Genomic DNA, 24,000 nt, shown 5'->3' with positions numbered 1-24,000 from the left:
TCTTAGGTCTAAAGTGACACTGAGGCTCATCTGGCCTTTGAGTCAAGCACTAAGACCAAATGCAAAGAATTAAGAATTTAAAGAGAAACTGCATGCTAGCTGTGATAGGCTGAATGGTGCTTTGAACACTGCATCCTCCAGAGAGGGGGAATGCTGTGTCCTTGCATGGCAGAAGGGCTAAAAAAGGACCGACTCCCTCTGTCAAGCACCCTTTATAAGGGCACTTAATCCCATTCATGAGGGAGAAGCCTTCATGGCCTTATCACCTCTTAAAGTCCTCTTAATACTATCACATTGGCAACACCTGAATTTTGACGGGGACACATTCAAACCATAGCAGGGAGGTTACCCAGGGTTGTCAGGTTGGGCCCAATGTATCACAGTCACAAGGGGCCATATAAGAGGGAGGCGGGGGTGTTGAGAGTCAGAGAAAGATGATGGTGTAGGACAGAAGCAGACATCAGAGGGAACAAGAAGATGCTATGCTGCTGGCCTTAAAGATGGAGGAAGGGGCCACCAGCAAAGGAATGCAAGTACCTGTAGAAGCTGGAAAAGGCGAGGAGAGAAGTGGATTTTCCCCTAGAGCTTCCAGAATGAACACAGACCTGCTAATACCTTGATTTTAGCCCAGTGAAACGGATTTTGGACTTCTGACCTTCAGAATTGTAAGATAATTGAATACATGTTTTTCTGAGCCACAAGTTTTGTGGTAATTTGTTACAACAACAATAGAGAACTGTGATACACTAACCACTAAACATTAAAAACATTATTTCTAAAGAAAAATGGCAGACTTACTGCCTGTCAGAAAAGAGATGTACAAAAGTACTTTTAAAAGTTTGTGGGAAAATAGATTGAAAGATAATATGAATCTTTCATGGACTTTTTGAAGTGCCTTCATATTTATCTGCTTTTGATCCCTAAGACAGCTTGCTTTGTTCTGGCTTCTTTTTTCAAAATCTACCAAGGCAGAAGAGAGCTCATCAGGAATTTTTAAAGCAGTATTTGCCAAAAGCAGCAATTTTGTATCCCAACCCATTTTTTTCACATCTTGTAAAATAGTGGGTGGTGTTCCAACCACCAGGTTGCTATAGGAGTCAGACTGAATCCAGCTCTACCAGGCAAGCTGTCCCTTCAGTACTGAAAACTCTAGGCTTGCCACTAAGTACACTGCACCAGCCTACAGGGACGACTGGGGAGTGGCAGGGACCATCATGAGAATGCTAATCATCATATGACATGAGCTTTTCAAAACCAAGCAACACCAGGTGACACAGCAGGCACTAAACTGAGTGTCATCTACCAAAGTCCCCCTCACCGTAGCCACCCTTGAAGTGCGTAAAGTGGTGCTTCAAGGGAGTAGCTAACTGCAGCTGGAGAGTGGTCCTGAGAAGTATTTATGACCCAAGTAGGTAGCCTTTGAAAGTAAAGTGTGGAGGATGTCATTGTTCAGTTAGAATAGTTTCCTCAAACTGTTTTTTCTTTCTTTATAACATGTAAGCCTATAGGTTATAGTAATCTGTTATTATTATATAATCATTGAGATTGTCAAACATCCTTTCCCAGAAAAGATCATAATTCCACCAACATTTCTGAATTGTTTTCATTTTAGCCTTACCAGAATATTTTAAGAAATTAAGAAGGATGATAATTGTTTTAAGTCATACATACTGACAACTTATTGGTTATTTATTAAAGTGACTTTATATTTGCAGTGTATCATTATCATTGCTGCCTCCAAAAGGAAATGGCAGTAGTTTTTCCAAATAATAGAATGTAAATATTTATTACTTCAAGTATACAAGCCCTTAACTTTTAAGCTGAAAAAAAGAAGTAGAAGTAATGTCTTTTAATTACTGCTTTGAATGATAACCTAAAAAGTTATGTTTGTCCTGGTAAGCCAGTGAAAAATTAATATGACTTGCTTAAAAATTCCTTGTAGCCTCCTTTAGTTGACAGCAATATTTTCATAAATATGCCAAAGAACAAGATATTCTTAATTTTGCTTATGAAAGTAAAGACTTCTGATGCATATTAAAATACAAGCTACTCAACTTTTTCTGCAGGGGGAAGCAACTAAGAGATATGTTTAAAAACAAAACTTTTATTTGCAATTATATAAAATATGAACACTAATGGAAAAGAATAGTTATCTGTCCTTTCAAAACACATTAACATAATTATGTTACCACTTCATTGTATTATTAGAATATAAATAATATCAGCTATTCATTTCAAAAAACAGGTTTCTATGCTTTCTAGATATAAAGCATACGAGTGTTTTAGAGAAATCAAGCCCCAGAAAATCTTGAAAGTAGCCTGAAGTCAGTAATATAAGTAATATATTTTACTACGGAAGTACAGAATAAAATGTGATTTGAATTTTTCATTCCTCCTTTCATATGTTTATTCTATGCTTATTAACTTGAGGAATTGGGAGAGGGGAAATGTGGTTTAATGGTAACATAAATATAACCTACCAAACCAAGAGATGCAACAAATGAACTCTTTGATGGATGTGTGTGTGTGTGTGTGTGCGCGCGCGCGTGTGTGTGCTATAGAGCTTCCCTAGGAGAAACGGAACTATATAGGAGTTATATGACTTTAATAAATAAGTATGAAAACCAAATAAAGTCTTAATGGCAAACTGAAATATTGATATACTGCTAGTCCCTGAAGCAGCAATTTTCAGAGCAAGCTCAGGGCTGGTGTATTGCACTATGAACTTAAGAATATAAAAAGATGCTTTATTTTAATGACTTTGCCCTATCCTTGTGTCTGCTAAAGGACTTCTTATCCAATCCTGCCAAAGATTTGGCCTTGGAGATTTTTTACTAAGATTGATCATAATATTTTTTCCCGTAGTTTTATCTTTTCCAAATAGAAGAGAGACTATCAGTTTAGAAAACCTTGTCCTCTTCCTTAAATACCTAAATCTGAACTCAGTCATCACTTCATCCAGTTTTCACTTCGTCAGATAAATAAGCTTAGGTGCCTGTTGATGTTTAAAATGGGAGATGACTCCAAAAATTCAAAAGAAAAAAGTTAATATTAATATCAGACCATTAGTGCCATTCAGATATTTTAATATTATATGGATGCATCAAAACTTAACTTTTTTGCTTGCTACTAGATTACCATTTAGAGTTCATACACAAGGAAGGAATATGACAAAACAATATAATGGGTAGGTTTTTTCACTGCTTCTTAAAAGTCCTATCAGATCAATCATATATAGATATTTATAAGGAGACTCATTTAGGGAAAATATAGCAGTGTTTTTTTAAACTCAAGTGTATACAACTAATAATGGGTACAATATACATTATAGAATAAGAGGTTGAAAATAGCAAATTCATCTCCAATGCTGAAAAAAATAACTCCGAGTACATGGTGTACGTGGTGAAGTGTGCATGTATGACTCAGCGGGAAGAGCACAGGCCAGGAAGCAGCAATCCAAGACTGAAATCTCAGTTCCACCACTTCCTGACTGAGTAACTTGAACAAGTCATTTAGCCTGTCTGAGTGTCATTATCTTCATCTGTGAAATGATTTTGGGATAGGTTGTTACCAAGAGCCCTTTCCAACTCAATCTGTGACCTGTGTATACACACTCAAAGTATGAGGCACATCAGCACTATTATTAGATTATGAAGCTTTGCTGAATTTTATACTTTTAGATCACTGTGTAAGAGTTCTTCCAGTTCTGGGCAAGATGGATAAATATGTTTTGTCTCATTCCTCCCAATAATTATAACAGAAGACCCTGGACAAAATATGTACATCAACTAATAGAAGACTCTGAAAATTGGATGGCTGACTAGGGATCTCAGGACTCGAGAAACAAGCCAGGAGCAAGTTCCCTGGTGGTGATTTTTATGTCTGTGTGTTTTAATCTCCTATGTATCCTAGCCTGGGCACTATAGAAGCCCATAACCCATAAATGCCAACAGGCAGAGACAAAAATAACCCCAAGAAAAGCCTACTCTTGGCTATCCAAAACATTGGGAAAAGGGGAGCCCAGCAGGACAGAACCCTTTTGGCCATACCTATCATTCTGTAGGTGAACACTGTGGAAAAAACCACATTGCTGCCCCTCCCCATTGGAGGCTGTAGCAGCAGAGTCTGCGTGCAGCTCTGTTTTCCACCTTGACCCTGCAGTAGCAAGGGTGCAGTCCTCTCCTGTGAGTCCGTGGGTGGAGCCCTAGCTTCCATCCCTACCTTGCAGTAAGAAAGTAGCACCTGCCTTGGCTGAGTCTGCAGGTAGGACCCTGACTTTCATCCCAACCCTAGAGTAGACACAGCACCCTCTCAGCCTGTGTCTGTGGATGAAGCCCTGTCTTCATTCCTGACCTGCAGTAATGAGGCAGCTGAGACCATGATCAGAACTCTGTCTTCCATGCCCACCCTGCAGTTACATGCAAAACATCACTCCTCCCCAATTAAGTCTGTGGGCACATTCCTGACTTCCACCCTACCCACAATAACTAAGTGGTGTACCTCTCTCTCCCACATGGTGCCACAGGTAGTGTAGTGTACAGTCCTACCATTTGGGTAACTGGGTAACATACAGGTGAGGCAGGCAAAATATCACTGCAATAGCATGCAAAGGTTTTGTAAAGTAGATTGACATTTGAACCACAGTCTACAAAAGTAAGCCAAGACATGCATTCAAAATCTAAACAGGTTGACTACCCATGAAAATCGAAGATTTAAATAGAAACCATGGTCTTATAACACTCAAAATATCCAAGATAGAGTTCAGAATTACTCATCAAGAACCAGGAAAAATCTCAAGTGGAAAAAATGACAGTTGACAGATGCCAACATCATGATGACACATTGGGCTTACCAAACAACAAAAACAGCTATCATAAAAGTGCTCCAACAAATAATTATGAACACTCTTGAAACAAATTAAAAAATAGGAAGTATCAGAGAAGAAATAAATATATTAAAAAGGACCAAATGGAAGTTTTAGAACTGAAAGATATGATAACTGAAATGAACTCACAAGATGATGGGCTCAATAGCAGAATGGAGATGACAGAGGAAGGAATTGGTAAACTTGAAGATAGGCTAATAGAAATTATCCAATTCAAATAAGAAAGAGAAAATAGATTTTAAGTAGTGAGCTGAACCTCAGAGACCTGTGGGACAGTAACAGAAGATTTAGTATTTGTGTTGTAATCCCAGAAGAGGATGAAATGTAAGAGACTGAAAAATTATTTGAAAAAATCATAGCTGAAAACTCCCCAAATATGGTGAAAGCAGTCAGAGAGAAATGACGCATTACATATTTGGAGATACTTTCGTGTAAATGAAATGCATTAAGAACAATGTAGATGTGGAAACATCTATAACCCGATTATTCAAGCCCTTCTCAGGACCTGCCCTTCACATCTGTCAGACACAGAATTGGCCTTGAGTTCAACTTAGCTTCTGACCTTAAGCTAATTGTGACAACCTTGGTGTACTACATAAAAAAGCCCTCTCAAAATAGTTTTATTCTAAATAATAACAGCATAGTCATAGTAAACAGTTGCAGTTTATTACATGTAAGTACTTTGCATATATTAGCATTTCAAGCCTCATATGAACCCTAATAGATAAACACTATTATTGTTCCCATTTTACATAACTGAGGCACAGAAATGTTGAGTAAGTTACTCAAAATCACACAGCTAATAGATTCCAGACCAAACTCTAAGTTGTAGAAGTTACCCAAAACATTAAGATATTTAAAGGACAGAAGGTCTTTTTTTTTTCTTTCTTTTCTTTTTTTTTTTTTAAAAGAAGGTCTTTTAAGTGGACATTTTCTCATTGATTTGCCTTATAATTGAATAAGAAATCTTACATATTGTCCAATATAGATATAAAGAGGAATTTGGATTTTGGTTATGAAGTCATTTGATCATTAACTGTACAGAATAGTGTTGATTCATTTCTTCAGATAATTTAGATCGAGCTCTTTGCTCTGGAAGGTTTTATGTATTTAAAGAAGCTGTTGTCTTTAGCAGTGATAATGTTTGGACGATGCCATCTCCACTGTTGTTCACTTACACACACATGTGCAAAGACCCAGCTTCCCTGTACATGCAGGCTGTCTTTTGCACGTGGGAGGTGCTCAGTATGTGTGAATTCCTCCCTTAAACTCACTACATGCCTTAAGTTCTTATTTCAAGTTGGCAATGTCTATGCATTTAATGAAAGAACAATTTCATTTATAAGTTTTGGCTAATTTTTCTTGTCTCTGTTAATTGTTACTACCATATATAATTAGGTTGGAGCTAATAACTTTTACCAGACAGAGATCATCATCATAATAATGATCACCAGCATTTGTGTATTTTACAATATACAGAGCACCTGAATGCATTAGCTTAATTCTCTTCTTTTTTTTTTTTGGTGGATGACTGGTACAGGGATTGAACCCTGGACTTTGATATTGACAGCAACATGCTCTAGCCAACTGAGCTGACCAGCCAGCCCCCTGCTCATTAATTCTCATAACAATTTTGTGAGGTGAATGTTATGCTCCCTTTTCTACCAAAAACAACAAGCAAAACTGAATGGCATTGTATGATTTCCGAATTGGTTTCATTAGGACCTGGCTGTAAACTGTATGTACCCTTCTTGGACTGGATATACGAGAGGTCAACATCAAGTTTTCATGAAATTAAAAACTAATGGATTATCTTTTTATAAAAACATGAAAATGACATTTATTTTAGTTGAATTATTCAGCTATAGTTTATCACTCTTCAGTCTGATTAGCAAAATATTTGTATTATCCCTTCTAAAACTTCATTGTGGTCTTCTTGATGAAAAATAAAGTATCTCAAAATACCAGCTAGAAAATGTTTGGGTTCTGGCATCTTAGAAGTTATAACCTCATAAAATAACAAAGCAAAGGAATAACTCAGTAGAAGCAATATGGTATAGGTTTTAAAATTGACTCTAGAATCATCTGTCAGCTTGAATCCCAGCTCCACTGTGTACTAAATGCATGACTGTGAGTAGATCACTTAACACCTGTCTGCTTGGTTTCCTCAGATATAAAATGAGAAGAAAAAGCACCTGTTTTATGGTGCATTGTGAGTTAAAATAAATGGAAAGCACTTGGAACAGTGCCTGGCACTAGTAAGCCCTCAATAAAAGTTAGCTAGTGGTGTGGTAGTAGTAATAAATAATAGTTATAGCTATTTTCAGCTGTGAGATGAATTATATATTGGTTGTCTTATAGAGAGAGAGAAAAGATGATGAATAGATACAGATATGACCAGCACCATTTTAAAAGGGCCCGGATACTCTTACTTTTGGAAGTCCAGTTCCACTCTATATCAAATATATTAAAATACAATTATATCTCACATTAAATATAACTTTTATGTAACTTTAAAGAAATGGATTAATTTTTAGTTGGCTATTTGCCGTAATAATACATTTTGTAAACAATTAAATATTTGTTAATTTTTATATTGTTTGTATTCTCCTAAAATCATATAGCAAGTAAACAATGATACATGAGCTAGAATTCTGGTCTCCTGGCTTACAACCAAAATTTTCCAAAAGAAAAGATGGGAATATAGTTTCCCCACCTTAAAGGAACTTGCTGGAGTGTTAGTCCACTGCAAAACCTAAATCAAGCTGGAATGTCTTTTGCTAAAATAAACACTCCAGAATGCTCAGATCTCTGAAAATAATGAATTTTTCCTTTCTTTATTCTTTTTTCAGATTGTGGTTTGAATGTTCATAAGCAGTGTTCCAAGATGGTCCCAAATGACTGTAAGCCAGACTTGAAGCATGTCAAGAAGGTGTACAGCTGTGACCTGACAACGCTCGTGAAGGCTCACATCATGAAGCGGCCGATGGTGGTGGACATGTGCATCAGGGAGATTGAATCGAGAGGTGAGGTGTTCCCAGGCAGGTCACAGCAGTCTTAACTCTCCACCCATACGGAGACCTCGTTCCTTTCTGGGTGTCTCATTGCACAACATAGTTGTCATCTTCTATAATTTGGGGGGGAATAGTTTCACATGTCAAAAGATCTCAAAGTCTGAAATGAATTAATTTTATAGGTAATTAAACAGCTTGATTTTACATTTAACTAGTTATAGAAAATAAACTTTAAAATATATCTGTAGATGATATTTCCAGTATGCAGAAGTTGACATGTAGAGACAAATTCATTTTTCAGTTTTTGTATTTTTCATAGGTCCAAGAAGCAAAGGTATAAATGCTCTATGAAAACTATCCAAGGCCAAAAACCAGAGCTGCACCCTAATTATTCTTCCCCACTTGGGAAAAAACTGCTACAGGCCTATTAAAATAGCTTATCTTAGTCTGTTATATAAAAGAATTCATGGTGTAATTGGGGTGATGGATGATTTCCCTTAAGACTTAACATCTTTGATCTAATTAGGCAAAATGATGAACCAAATTACAAATTTTCAGGTGATAGTAGGTCAAAGAACTGTGAATAAAATGGTTTTATTTTAGGGAAGAAAGTGTGAAAAGGTTTCTAAATACGTATATTTTGTCATTCTTTCTAACATGTTACCTCTCCAGCCTGAAATATAGAAAGATGTTAAAATTTGAAGAAAAGGATAGGTAATTCCTAAGAAACTAATTAGCTTTATTTTTTGACAGGTCTTAATTCTGAGGGACTATATCGAGTATCAGGATTTAGTGACCTAATTGAAGACGTCAAGATGGCTTTTGACAGAGGTATTTTCTTCAGCATGTTCAATAACTTAGGACAATTGTCCTCTTTGCCAAAAAGGCACAATATTTTTTTTATTTTTGCATTATTTTTCTAAATCACTGATAATTATTACACCAAATAAAAAGATTTAGTTTATAATTTCTTAATTTTTTTTTATTATAAGTATTAAACTGTCCAATTTCAGAGTGAGAAAGAAGCATAAATTTTAAGTATGTTACCAATATTTGAGTATCTGTGTCTGGTCCATGTTCACCAAAATACCAAAATACATACTGAGCAATTAAAATTTACCAAAAACCACAGGTCTCAGACTTCCCAGGATTGAGATAGCCCACCGAGCTCACCTGTCATCCATGCGCCCCAGGCATCCTTGTCACCATCTCTGAGCTGAGCTCCAAGTCCTGGCTCTTGTGCTAGGGCCAGAAAGCTGAGAGGAGCTGAGGACCTTCTGGCATAGGGCCCACCCCATCATGGAGAGAAAGGGGTTCAGTCAAAGAAAAACTCAGTGGAGATTAACTTTTTAAAATGACATTTCAATTACGATTTGTTTCCATGGTCCTCCAATTTGTCTTTGCTTTCAGTACTGGAATAAGGTGGTACCAAAGAAGAGATGTAGCCTCGAATACAGAAAGTGATAGAATAAGAGTTAGTGGTCTTTTAAAGAGCCTCTTTCCTTTCTGAATATATATTTTAGTTCCATTACACAAACCTCTCCCATTCACAAACCTCTTACAAGCAACAGAGGCAGAAGAAAAAAACAAGTTAAAATTATGGCCAACCTGATATAAGAAATCTAGGCCAGCCCAAGTATTAGATAAGAGCAAAAAGGTGAGGTGAAGTAATGGGGTGTTAGGTCCAAGTAAGCATCAAGAAACAGAGGCCTGAATTCATGCCAAATTGAATGTTAAGAGGCTTTTCCATGAAAGGTAGAGCAACTGAGGTTCATTTTCAGCCTCTGGCCATGATTCTCAAAAATAAGTCAACACTGACAAAGAAATTGAATGTTCACATAGACCCCAGGAAGCAAATAAGTAAGTTTCCTTACATTAAAAATAAGAGACACCTTTTTGTGCCCTGAGAACACCAATAACGATTTTTAAATTCATGAAGAGCTCCCTTGGCTCCATATAGCCCACACCTTTGGGGGCCAGTCTTTGGCCTTCCTAGGGATGTGCCCCGTAGTCATCCGTAGGCTCTGTATGAGTGATGTAAGGAATTTTAACGAGGGTGTGAAAGAAACCAGTGGCTCACATCATTTAAATCAATTCTGTACATAAATGCTGCCCAAATCCATGAGTGTTCAAAGAAGTAGGGTATCAAATAAATGGAGCAAAGTAAATTTGAATTAAGAGTGGTCGCTTCTGGCAGACTTAACCCTCAAATAATGAGATCCAAGAAAGGAAAAGACAGGATCTATAGAATGTTGGAATGAATTCACTTAATTCGAGTGTTAAGGTTAAAAAGGCAGGCTTTGGGAAATCATCCCTAACTTAGGAGATAGTCACTGAATGAAGAACTACTCTAAGGTCAGCAGATACCATTATAGCTTTGCTACATTTTATCTTCTGGTAGAAACACAAATATTTATGTGACAGGTACAGTGAAAGATTCATGGGTCAAAGCAAATAAAAACCCTCGAGGCTTACCTCAGGAGAGCCTCAATCTGGTTAAAAAGTCAAGAGCTGAAAGTAAAGATGCGATTGGGAAACAAAGATGTTACTGACTGTTCTGATATGTTATAGCTCTGCTTAGAATGTAGTATCTGGATATCAAATTCCAGAATATGTTTATATTATTTTAAAACAGAAAAAAATTTTAAAAATAAAAAATAATACAGATGGAAGAGAATATGTATACATTCCAGACTTGAAGCATGTCAAGAAGGTGTACAGCTGTGACCTTACAATGCTCATGAAGGCACATGCTAAAAAGCAGGTTTTAAAAGAACCAGTTTAATAATAATACATGGTCAGTCCCAGAGTGTTCATCTTTTAAGCTGCTAGCTTGTTAATATCTATTTGCCATTAAGTCATTAACTCAAACATATTTATTAAGCAGCTACTACATGCCAGGTACCATGTTCTTTACTTTAGATACAATAGCCATGTACATTTGGTCCTTGTATTCATGGAGGATTCACATTAAATAATAATCACACAGTGGTTATTGGCTTTATTTAAATAAGTGCCATAAAGGAAAATATTAATAACTTGGGAATTTAACATAGTCTGTTGGGGTAAGTGAGGGATGCTGGAGATCAGAAGAGGCTTCCCTAAATTAGAAGAAATATTTATGTGCTTATGCTAAAGCTTAAAGGATGAATAGCAGTTGGCTCTATATAGGTTGAGTTGTGAAAAATAATGGACATGTAAAGGCCCTGGCAACAGAAGGGTCTGTGCAAAGGCCCTGAGGCTGACCTTGGCAAGGCACTGAAAGGTGCTATAGCTTAGAGTAATACGTGAAGAGACTGGACTGAGATATAGTGAACACAATATCTTACCATAGATGGAATTATCTGAATGTAGAAGGTTCCCAAATCAACCTCCAAATTCTGTTTATCCCACCATGTAGTTGAACTATACATAAGAATGGTGATTTTATTTTCCAAACCAAAAATTGGACATGTAGCCTATAATAGGAACGGGATATTTGAAATTTGGATTCTCATAGAAAAATTACTAATAGATATTGGAAACAGGAGCCATAAGGCAGAAGAGAAGGAAACTTACTCCTTTTCCTAAGTAAAAATTTTGATAGTGGTAATACTTGCCTTTTTCATTCTTCTGCCTTCCTTTGGGCTCTCTCATCCCCTTCTCTAGGTCCTTAGGTGCCCAGCACCTACATGCTTCCCTAAAGTCCCCCAGGGAAGGAATCAACATTACCTTTTCCTTCCAGAAAGCACTCTATCCCAATTTGCACTGCCATTGCATATGATGACCCAAGTGTGAAAGATAGACACTGATGATCAAAGTCACAACTGAATGTGGGTGTCTGAAAGGCTGACTTATTTGCGTTTTTTTTTTAAGTCTGTTTTTGTTGTTTTTTAAAGTGGACTTCAGTTTTAGGTTTACAGAAAAGTTAAGCAGAAAATACAAAGATTTCTCATATAACCCTTCCCTCCTGCCCCTGCCACAGGTTCCCCTATTATTAATGTCTTGCATTCATATGGTACATTTGTTATAATTGAGAACCAACACTGATACATTATTACTAACTAAAGTCCATAGTTTACATTAGGGTTCATTCTTTGTGGTGTACAATTCTATGGATTTTTACAAACCCTTGATGTCATGTATATATGACTACAGTATCATACAGAATAGTCCCACTACCATAAAAATACCTTGTGTCCCATCTGTTTATCCCTCCATGCTTCCCCCAAACCTTTGGCAACCACTGATCTTTTTACTGTCTCTATAGTTTTGCCTTTTCTAGAATGTCATAGTTGAAATCATCAAAAGCCTTTTCAGACTAGGTTCTTTCACTTAGCAATTAGCATTTAAAGTTCTTCCATGTCTTTTCATGGCTCGATAGTTCATTTCTTTTTATTGCTGAATAATATTCTATTGTATGGACGTACCACAGTTTATCTACTCACCTATTGAAGGACATCTTGGTTGCTTCCAGTTTGGGGGAAATTATGAATAAAGCTGCTGTAAACATTTGTGTGCAGGTTTTTCTGTGAAAATAAGTTTTCAACTCATTTGGGTAAATACCTAGAAGTGCAGTCTGGATTGTATTGTAAGACTGTTTATCTTTGTAAGAAACTGCCGTCCTCCAAAGTGATCGTGCCATTTTGCATTCCCACCGTCAGTGAATGACAGTTCCTGTTGCTCCACATCCTCATCAGCTTGTGATGTTGTCACTATTTCAGATTTTAGCCATTGTAATAACTGTGTAGTGAAGAGGCTGCTTTTTAATCCATAGAAATCTTTCATAAGCCAAGTGGAATAAAGAAAAATGTTGCATAGGATTAGCTCAGAGAAACACAAATTAAATCTTTAGTAGATGAAAATTTAGATATTTTAACAAAATAAAGTACTAAATGCAGGAGAGTGCAGAGGGGGCAATTCTGAAGGAAAGCCAGCTTTGCTTGAGAATCCAGCGGTCCAGCACTTCCAAGATATTCCTCCATATTTTGTCTTTTTTTCTTGTTATTTCAACACTCTAAAGTTTTATTTTATTTTGCTTTTTTTGCTTCTTACTACCTTCCCTACCTCCAGGCTCAGGCAAGATCCAAATGTTATGTGCATGAGCCTGGGGTGAAACAAAGGGGACCTTTCGTGTTAGGGGTCTTTTGTGGGTAGGGGTGCTTCTGTTGTTATTTTTCTCAAACTCTGTGTTCATTTAAAAAAGAAAAAAGTAATCTTGCATTATTCCCCTGGGAATTCTCAAGTAGCTATGAAATTGAAAGATATTTTTTATTGACTTCAGTCATCTTCTACTTTCCCCCTCCATAATTAAACATGGAAAAATAAGTAACTTCAGAGTAGAAAATTTCGAAAAAATTAATTTTGCTGTTTCACAGAAAGTTGATCATTAATATGTATCCCATAGCACACTGAATTTTATGTTAAAAACTGTAGCATTGCTAAACTTTAAAATCTAATTGTATACAAAAATATGTCATTTATTAAAACAGTGCTGCCAATCCAGACATTTACTTTTGTTTCTTTGTTTCTTTTAACATCCTTAAAGATGGTGAGAAAGCAGATATTTCTGTGAACATGTATGAAGATATCAACATTATCACTGGTGCGCTTAAACTGTACTTCAGGGATTTGCCAATTCCACTCATTACATATGATGCCTACCCCAAGTTTATAGAGTCTGCCAGTAAGTATGAATGCATGTGTTCTGAGTCCCTGACAAACTGCTTCCTCTTGGTAATCACTTTTTCTGGTTTTTCCTACTGAGTGTCTTAAATGCATTTTATGAAATATTTCTCCTTTGCCTCTCTCCATGGTTAATATACTCACAAGAATTTTGCACTCTTCTCTAACATAGGTTATTTATGACTGCTACCATTAGAGCTTCTTTGTAATATGCTAAACCTCATTTTCCAAAATAAGTCTTATACCAGTACTCCTTAGATGTGGACCAGGAATTCTGTAAAAGAAAATAAAAATAAATAACTAGAAAAGTAAAAATTAAAAAAACACCACCAATTATTTTGTTTTTAGACTCAGCAAACATAAAAATTACTCTGTGAGAGGCTACTATAAAATTTTCTAAATTTTTATTCTCAATTTCTGTACTTACCCTTGTATACATATAAGTTAATGCAGACCATTAACAAACATTTCACAAACTGGCACTATTTCATAGATCATACTTTAAGCAGCACTGTTTTAGATCAAGAATTTATTTTTTTAATCCTAGTTGAGATGAAAATGAGAAAAAGCAAAGTCCTATTTGCCAAATTTTATTTATGCTGCAAGAATCATACCTGTAAGTCATACTCCATTTTTGAAGAAGGGAATCCTTTAACAGATTTTAAGTGTTGGCATTACTATTTTTTAGAAAAGATAGGCTATTTCTGTCACTTTGCTTTTCTCTTTTTAAAACCATATGTTGTCTTGATCTTTGAATAATAACATCACTTCCTTAGTAACACCGATTTGCTTTTTGACTTTGAAATTTCATGAAGTACAAACTTTCTTTGTTCTGATCTTTAGTTTCCCCTTCAGAGCTTTTGTTGAGAATTTTTGTGGTTAGTTCCATGGAGACCTGATTTCTTGTAGATCAGCAAAAGCTCTCATGTAGAGAATGGCCATGAGAATTAACACTGATTTTACAAAGTTCCATGTTAGAAAGTATGAAAGACTCTAGGTCTCTTCCATAAGAATTTAACTCCTCTCATCTTGGGATGGACTCAGTGCTGATCGTGAAAATTATCTGAGGGAGCTTACAAGAACTCGTTTCATGGGGCACACATTGCCTCCCCAGGGAGATCAAAAGTCTGATTGCCACTAACCTGGAAAGCACTTCACACATGCTTACATCGTATCGGGCTGCTTGGATTCCTAGGACAAGACTTCAAGTGGACTGGACAGGTGTTCCTGTCCCCATGTTGCTTGGAGCAAAACTGAAACTCAGCTCTGTGCCTAACCCAAGGGCATATGATCAGCAGAGGACCCAGGCTCTGAACTCCACACAGCCACCTTATTTAGGTAAATGTGGAATACATGCCTCCTTGTCAGATTTCAAGGCCTTTGGCCCCACACTTCCAAATTACCTCTTTTTTCCCCACACCCACCACCCTCATTGCTGAAGAAAATTTCCGATTTTTATTATTCTTCCACGCCACTTGTCATTGTTGTGAGATTTGTTTCTGAAACAGCCACCCTGTCCAAAAAGAGCAAGCCCCCTTACCGTACCCCTCAGAGAGCTCTTGAAACCACATCATAAGAAATTTTCCTAAATCGAGATAGAAATGCCTCCTTGTAATTTCAGCTGTTTTATTGTGTGATTTCTATGACACCAAAAACCCTGGCATAATACACATGATATAAACGTCTATTGTACATGTTTAATAGTGATATCATTATTTGTGGAATATTGTGCCCTTGTACATGTCCTTCCTAGCAGCAGAGTCTGTTTCATTCTTAACATGTGTAGTTACAGCTATTCTCTTAAAAGGGAGATAATCAAGATGAGAGAAGCTAACATTTATAGAGCATGTACAAGGTGCCATGGCATGAATCATGCTCGGCATTTTACATCCATGATATTATTTTAGAAAGAAGCAGATGTTATAGAGGATGTGGCACTGGCATCCAAACTCACATCTGTCTAACACTGAAGCCTTGCTCTCTCCTCTTTGCCGCATTGCCTGGCTCACCTGATGGACCAGGGAACAAAAGACAGAGGAAGAAGGAGGAAAGGAAAGAGCCCCTTCCAAATGAAGGGCAGGGCTAGATGACCCTTTCTAATGTGGTTATTCATAAACTTTTTTTACCTGTCATCCCTTAAAAATGTCTCTGGCATTTATTAGCATCTTTTACCCATAAAAACTCAGAGTCCGTATAAAAGCTTTCTTTTGTAGACGTTGTCTGAGCTCTGCTGTTGCAGCCTCCCTTGCAGAAGCTGCAGCCTCCCTTGCAGAAGCTGCAGCCTCCCTTGCAGAAGCTGCAGCTTGAAAGCTGGAGGGGAGTGGCTGCAGGACGTGAAAAAGGAACATGAGGGTAGAGGAGGCCACGTCATCCCATCTGAAGCGTGAAGGTCTTCATCAGCCTCTGGAAACTACCTTGTGAACCTACCTTGAAGTCTGGGTCTGCCCACCTCTTCTTCTTCCCTCCCTCTTCCCCAACAGTTAAGACACTGCTGCCCTAGCATACAAGGGCCTGGAAGACAGGTGCTTCTCACAGGGCCTGCTCCATAACCATGATGAAAATGGCACTACCAAAGTGGAGTTCCTGGTAGTAATGAGTGTAGAAAATCTTCCTCTGGCCAAAGAGTCTGAGAGCTCTGTTCCCAGAAGATCTTAGGAAAACTGCATGACTCAGTTAGTGTGTAACCTTGAGTGGGTCAGATAAACCCAAATAAAACCCAGGGCTCTTTGTTCCCAGCAATTTAAATTTCCTGATGAGGAGTACTGTTAGTTTTCCTCACCTCTGCCACTGAGTTTCCCTTTTTGCTTAGGTAAGATTTACTCTTCTTGAATTTGAGTTTCTGTATAAAGAATTAACAAGACATACTATAGAAGAACTTTTAATTAGATCTTGATACAGGTTCAGTGTGCTTATTTCCTGCTCCCACCATGTTCACATTTTCCAGATCCTTCCCGACACTCCTCAAATGCCGTCTATTGCCTGGACCTCTCAGCCGTAGTTTGTCTTTCTCCTCTGGCTTCCGTAGCACTTTGCCTGGGCCTCTTTACTGCCTCTTTCCTCCATGCTGGAAGGTTGGAGTCCTGTCTTGTCTTCCCTTCGAGACTGGAATCCCCTTGTAGGCAAGAGTTCTCACTCATGTTTGTTTTGCCACAGTGCTTGTGATAGTCTGGCTTACATAAGTGCTCAATAAATATTTGTTGAATAGGTAAACTTACAATTTTATATTAAGGACCACAGAATCTTAGCATTTGTAGGTTTTCTAGTGAGTGGTGTATCTAGACTTCCTTCTGTAACACATTCTTTTTGAAATACCCAGTGACAAGCAAGATCACTACTTCCATAGGCAGCCAGGCCACTGGTGGGCAGGTGTAACCGTCGCAAAGCCCTGCTGTGTACAGCAGAAATCTGCCTGCTTTTAACTCTCTCCCATCGGCAGTGGTCTTAGCATCACCCTCTTCTACACGCAAGTCTTTTGTATGTTGGATGCCATTCATCTCTGAGTGTATTTCATCTATCTCCCTCTTAAATTACGCTTCTTATGGCTAAAGAGTTGTGTTCTCTAAAATGGTAACATGTAATACTTCTGTTAAGTAGAAGAAAAGGAGAAATGAATTCCAGGAAGAATCTCTATCAATTTAATATCAGTATATTCAGTGCATTTTGTCATATGTTCCCAAATTTATATCTCCAGCCTGGAGACGTAGATGTCCTCTCCCTGAACACCAGATTTGAGTGTCTAATGGACATCTCAGACCGAGCTCTTGATCTTCCCCACCAGACCTTCTGCACCTACAGGAAGCTCTATCCTCACAGTTGCCTGAGAACAAATCTTGGATCATTCTTGATTCTTCTCTTACTCGTACATCCCTCATCAGGAAATCCTATGAACTCTGCCTTCAAAATATACCCAGAATCCAACAACTTCTTGTCACCTTCAGTGCTACCCCTGGTCCAGGCTACTGTCATTCTTCACCTGGATTTTTGTAATAACTACTGGAAAGGTCTTTCTACTTTTATTCTTGCCCTTCCGATCCTGTTTTCCTTGTGGTAGCCAGAGGGGAGAGAACTGGAAAGCATATGACAGAGCGTGACACTTTGTTCAGAAGCTTCCCATTCCTCTCAGTAAATGCTGAGTCCTTAGACTCGCCTGCGGCTCGGGATGTGCTGGAGTACCCTTCCACCTTTCCAACCTCACCTCCTGCCTCCTTTTTGCTCGCTCTACCGTGGCCACATTTGGCTCCTCACTTTTCCTCAAACGTTACAAGCATACTTTCCCCTCAGGATCTTCGCACCACCGTTCCTCCACGCAGAACCCTCTCCCCACAGACCTCCACGTGGCTCATTCCCTCACTCCCTCAAAGTCTTTACTCAAGGCTTTCTTTCTTATTGAGGTCTATCCTGACCACCCCACTTAAGATTGCAAACCCCCAGCACTGCCGGTGCTTCTTATCCTGCTGTCTTTCCATAGCACTGGCCTCATTCTGATATACTGTGCACTGTAAGATGTTCCTGTCAGTCACCCTACAGGAGAAAGGAATCTCCCTCTGAGCAGGGAATTTTGTTCGTTTGCTAGCCCACTAACACTGTCCTTAGTTTCACACTAGCTCACGGTCCTCCCCACAAGATTAACTGTGGAAGGTAAAAGAAAACTGACTCTTTTTTCAATTTCTAGAACTGTGTGGTTTCATATTCATTAGCCTTATGGTTAAACTGAGTATAGTTGTTTTCCATAGGAAATGAAATTTTTTTCTCTTAATTCTAGAAATTAAATGATTGAATTTCATTATCTGAAATTGTACTACTGGTATGAATTGGCACTCTTTATGAGTATGAAAAGGCCCTAAGATTCAAAAACCATGCATTATTTATCATGGCAAAAAACAAATAATATGTTCTTCACTACAGAGAAATAAACCAGGAACTATGTTCAGGCAAAGATTGTAAAATGGTCAAAGTTTCTTTGAATTTAAAAGCTTCAGTCACTGTGCACATTCTGAAATTTATCAAATCTGCTCTACCAGTGCTAGAATCTTTTTACATTCATCTTATGTCAATTTTTGCGTGACTCCAGTGCATTACCATTGAGTTGGTTTGTTTTATAAGTTAGAAAGACAAGGATTTTTGGTCTTGTGTCTTGAATGTTACAATCTGGTCAGATGTAGCCTTCCGAAGGCTGTGGCTGTCCTGACTAGGACTCAGCAGTTTAGGGTCTCGTTGCAGTTGCCCTGAAACCTGACATTTAAAGAAAGGCACCCCATCTCCCTGACATTTGGATAGAAGCAAGAATGTGCTATGGTGCTCTTTTTGGGAGAATAGAATTTCAAAGATGTCAGTTGTTTCTGATTATAAAAGTGATTGATGAATGCAATATGCGATCTTAAATGAATGTGCTAGGTTTTTGGTCAACACAGTGGAACTAAAATATCCAAATAAAGATGGTCCCCTTCAAAGTTTACACCTTTAGAAGAGTCACATTTATTTCAGGAATTCTGCCATCACACAGAACATTTGGAATTGCCTCCAAAGTCAATAGTGCATTCTTCTGAATATCCCAAGTAATAAAAGATGTTTGTGCTTTTGAGGGTAGATTTTTTTATATAACAAAGTAATTTAAAACTAAGTCTGATGAGTAAAGCAAGTAAATGGTGGGTGATACATTTCTTGGTTTAAAAAGAAAAAAGTATGAATATCAACTAATCAGACTTTGCCAGGGGTTGCAGGGGCGATGGGGTGGCATGGCTTGTATACCATAGCTGAAAGGGGATTTTCAAAATATTTTGAACAATGCATCATCTCTTAAGAATGTCTGTAATATTCTAAGATGACCTTGTTTATATATAAGCTTTTATGTATGTCTACATATGTCTGAAATTTTTATAGTTACATCCTATGTGTTCAATTTCCAATTTCTGTAGTTGCCAGACTCCAAGACACTCAAGTGAAAACACTGGAGACTTCCCCCAAAAGTCCAAGCAAACAGTGTTGCCACATTGAAATTAAGGACCTGTATTAGTCCATTTTTGTGTTGCTATAACAGAATATCTGAACCTGGGTAATTTATCAAGAAAAGAAGTTTATTTGGCTTATGATTGTGGGGCAGCTGTGTCTGGCACAGGCCTCAGGCTGCTTCCACTCACGGCAGAAGGCAGCAAGGCAGCTAGCAGGTGCAGGAGATCACATGGCGAGAGGAAGCGAGAGAGGGAGGGAGGGAAGGTACCAGACTCTTAACCTGCTCTTGTGGGAACTAATAGCAGGGAGGGCAATAATCTATTCATGAGGAACACCTCCCCCCTATGGCTCAAATACCTCCTCATAGGCCCCGTCCATTAAAACGTTCTACCTCCCAACACTGCCACATTGAGGGTCAGATTTCAACATGTTTTGGGGGAACAGACATATCCAAACTATATCAGAGGCTTTGGAAATCTGTGCCTTGAACCTTAAAAACATTTTCCAAAGCCATGGGCAAGGATCTGTGAGAATGCGGGGTTTTTTTTGTTTTTTGTTTTTTGTTTTACCAGTTTTAGAAGATTACCACACAGGAGAGAATTCAGTGAACCATTTGTATCAGTTTTCTGTTAAAGCTTTTCTTCTTGGTATTCAACTTGCTATTTTAGAAATTATGGATCCCGATGAGCAATTGGAAACACTTCATGAAGCACTGAAACTACTGCCACCTGCTCACTGCGAAACCCTCCGGTACCTCATGGCTCATCTAAAGAGGCAAGTTACAGACTTTGAGCCTTACACTTGTATTGCATCCAGATTTTAAGAACAGAATGAAATGAAAGGTTAAAGAAAGGACAAATGACCTGTTAAATGAATAAGTAAACGCATACTTATACTGTTGTCTTGTGTGAAATTGCACTAGTTGAGAAGGAATGCTAAAAATATTCTGCACTACAATGCTGAATGCAGACCTCATTCTGATGTAAATGTATTTGCAGTTCAAGTATATCTTTGCATATATGCTAGAACTACCAATATTCTGCTGTGGACATGCATTAATTTTTGTGGAAAGGGAAAGGGTTAAAGCTGTAAAGACACGAGCATAATAAAGCAACTTGCAAAGTAGTTCACTCTTCTTATCTTCTTGCTCCAAAATAAGCACTTCAGACTTGGTGATGAGATTTTAGATTATTGAATTAATGTTGCCAGTGCTATAAAGTGATGAAGTAAAGTAAAGGATAAAGTGAGGAAAGGAAATAAAATATTTCAGTTAGTTTGGGTTTAATGTGTTCAAGTGATTGATAGTGATGTAGCTTTATTTTCTTGCTCAGTCATCCTTGATCTCTTACCAGTTGAAGCAAAGTTTTCAAAATTATATGACCAAGTTTTAATGGTTTTAGGGTTTCAAAATATAAAACCAATCAGAAACAAAAAATTTCATATGCCTGAAGACATGAGTTATCCAGAAATGATATTTTAGTCATTCATAGATATTTATGTTTTCCCTCTTTAAAATCACCATAAGTTAAAACCTTTGTTTAATATGCTTACAGCTTCACTTGTAAATTCTAGTTTGCTTTGTATTTGGATGTAATTAAGTACTCCACACTAAAATAAAGGAATGACTCTCAAATTATAGTCTCTATGCTATTGCTGTAATCATAAAAAGAATATAAACACTTATACTCCCTGACGATGTTGCTTACCCGGAGCCCATTTCCTATTACTATCACTTATTCTCTCCCTAGACACTCAGTAAACTGTTCAGCTTGCAAAAATATCTTGGAAACAAGATATCCAACGTGGAGGGCGGGCAGATGGAGCAATCAGGGTGACCCAGTCCCTTCTCTACCATTTGCAGACGTAACTGCAGCTAAAGGCTGTGGCAAGCGATCAAGGCGACCCAGTCCCTTCTCTACTATTTGCAAACGTGCTTGCAGCTATAGACTGTGGCAAGAGAACCCACACATAGAACTGAACCCACACAGTCTAATGTATTAACTCAGGCTTAAGCCTCAGTGATCACCAGAAGCATAAATTATTAACATAATTTACTTTAAGTAAAGTCAGTACTTTGAAGTTATGGAGAAGTCCAGAGAAGCAACCTAGTGGAAGAATTGATAAGTGAGCACAAACCTTTATAGTGAGTCTTGTTTTTGTTTTAGTGCTCAAGCATAATGAAGAACCTTAGGGCTTACAAATTATTTATTCCTTTACTTGTACTTTTCAGAGTGACCCTCCATGAAAAGGAGAATCTTATGAATGCAGAGAACCTTGGAATTGTTTTTGGCCCAACTCTTATGAGATCTCCAGAACTAGACGCAATGGCTGCATTGAATGATATACGATATCAGAGACTGGTAGTGGAGCTGCTTATCAAAAATGAAGACATTTTATTTTAAGTTTTTTATTTGAGGGGAAAAGAAATGTTTTACAGATGAAGGAGTGTTTTATAGTAATTTAATTGGCTCCTGTAGCTGAATTATTTCTTGGTTAGAGATTTGGGCATATAACCAGATAAAAATGAAGGAACTTTCTGTTGTTTTTGTAGCATTGCTCAGCTGTCCTTGTAAAACAGTGAACACATGCTTTCTGGTTCTAGTAATCCTGGGTGTTTATCATGTTAAGAGAAACTCCAGCTATTGCATGATTAGCCCCCTACTTGGCAAAGAAACCCCATACAAAGGAAACAACAAACCTGCACCCACGCCACCTCTTGTCCTGGGCAGTCTGTGGTTGTAATCAGCATGTTTCACAGAGTAAACCTGTTGTGACTTTGCTTTTGGGGTCTATGTCCTTGGTTTCTGATGCTTGTACAAACATGCATACACAAATGGACAAATAGCGCCGCTGGCTGTTGCATTACCATAGACTATATCATATGCCTGTTTATTGCAATGGTTTATTTCTGGTTTCTCTTGGGTCTTCTCTAACATAGTACTTTCTTTCCAGCAAAAGTAAAATATGTCTTCAGATTTGTTACTTTAGTAAGTTATCCATACCAATAAAAAATGTACAACACAGAGCATTTTCTGTTAAATTATTACTGGTTTTCAGTTGTAATTTTGAATTTTTATCTGGCATGCATTTATTAATTTATTAAATTTGGCTTTTAGAAATCAAAAATATTTATAGCTTATTTTTTTCCCATGAATGAGAATATTTGGAAAAATGCTTTTGGCCATTTACTTAATACTGAGTATTTCCTTTCACCTCTTTTATTACAGGTTTTGTGGTGAGCTCCTAAAGTAATTTAAAACTTCTTAGAGTTAGAACACCCATTCACTGGATTTATTTTTCTTCTTTTATTACTCTGGCAGAAATCTAGAATTTTTTTTTTTTTTTTATGAGGGGGTAGGGCAGGTGGGCAAGCATCCTTCTAGAGCATCAGAAGAAGACAGAAGGCTAACTAAAAAGAGTGACTTTCTAAACACTTGGTTTGTCAGAAATGTATGGCTTTGACATGCATTAAGCAGACCACACTGCCTGAGATGGGTCCCAGAGAGCAGCCCGATAGCTGGAGGAAGGTGGTCTGCAGCTAGATACCAGGAACCCATGTCCTGCCCTGGTGCTGTCACTAGCAACTGTGCCTTGGAGCAAATGACCCTCAGAGTCTGTTTTCCTGTCTGTCAAATGAGCACCCTTCTAGAACTAAAGTTCTGTTCTGCTTTCAAAGTAAAACAATAATAAAAGGCACATTTCCAAACTTTCAATACTATCTCAAAAGTAGTAGGAAATGACAAAAATACAGAGTTTGTCCATATTTTTTGCCCCTAGACTATAGTAAGAAGTTGATAGAATGCTTTTCGTTCATGTTTATATTGAGAAAAGGGTGGTTATTCTAGAGATATTCCATCACAGCTCTCTTCTCAACCACAGTCTCCTATGAAGAATGGCATCTCACTAAGCAATATCGAATACATAGATCGGTAAAGTACCAAGATTTGTTTTATAGATGTGGAAATTTCTTCAAAATGGAGGCCACTAAAAGGCACTAAACACTAGGGCAGTGCTTTTGACCCCTGAAATATATTTGTCAGAGAATTCTGACCAAATGTATCTGTTCCTGGGTTAGGTAAACCAACTGAACTGCTGCTGTGTGCTCATAGCTGAAGTCCATTTTCTGCAAGGTCTTACTTTTAAGGGAGAAATTCAGTCATAAAGGACTACGCTTTTACAGCTGTATTCACCCTGTTTTTTCCCTCAAGGAAACAGCTATGGTTGACTTTTGAGCAGGCACTTACTAAAATTAGATCTATATCTGGAGCAGAAGCAATGCCTAGAGAGATACCAGCCCTCCCCAGCCTGGTCACAGTCAATATTAAAAAGATGTTCAGAGAAAGTTCTGAGCATGTCTTCAGACAGTGTTATTGCTTACCAGCTCTGTGAAGAGTGCACTTGGTGTGTTTTTAAGCAAATGGATGTGTGGTTCATACCCTCAGGATGTGCAAATACAAATAACAACTACCTCATCTATGAACACCCTTG

At 37.8% G+C, this 24,000-nt stretch overlaps 1 protein-coding gene across 1 annotated transcript in view; it reads left to right on the top strand.

Moving 5' to 3' along the window:
• Positions 1–22,528, top strand: part of CHN1 (chimerin 1) — a 179,700-nt gene extending 157,172 nt beyond the window's left edge. The window contains exons 9-13 of the mRNA XM_063095144.1: positions 7,738–7,911; positions 8,653–8,730; positions 13,427–13,564; positions 20,181–20,286; positions 21,743–22,528. Coding sequence (XP_062951214.1) covers positions 7,738–7,911; positions 8,653–8,730; positions 13,427–13,564; positions 20,181–20,286; positions 21,743–21,914 — 668 coding nt within the window. The 3' untranslated portion in view covers positions 21,915–22,528. The remainder of the gene's footprint in view (positions 1–7,737; positions 7,912–8,652; positions 8,731–13,426; positions 13,565–20,180; positions 20,287–21,742) is intronic.
• Positions 22,529–24,000: the final 1,472 nt, after the last annotated feature.

This window comes from Cynocephalus volans, chromosome 1, assembly GCF_027409185.1.
Source record: "Cynocephalus volans isolate mCynVol1 chromosome 1, mCynVol1.pri, whole genome shotgun sequence".
Taxonomy (NCBI): Eukaryota; Metazoa; Chordata; class Mammalia; order Dermoptera; family Cynocephalidae; genus Cynocephalus; species Cynocephalus volans.
This window is presented reverse-complemented; position numbering and strand designations above follow the sequence as displayed.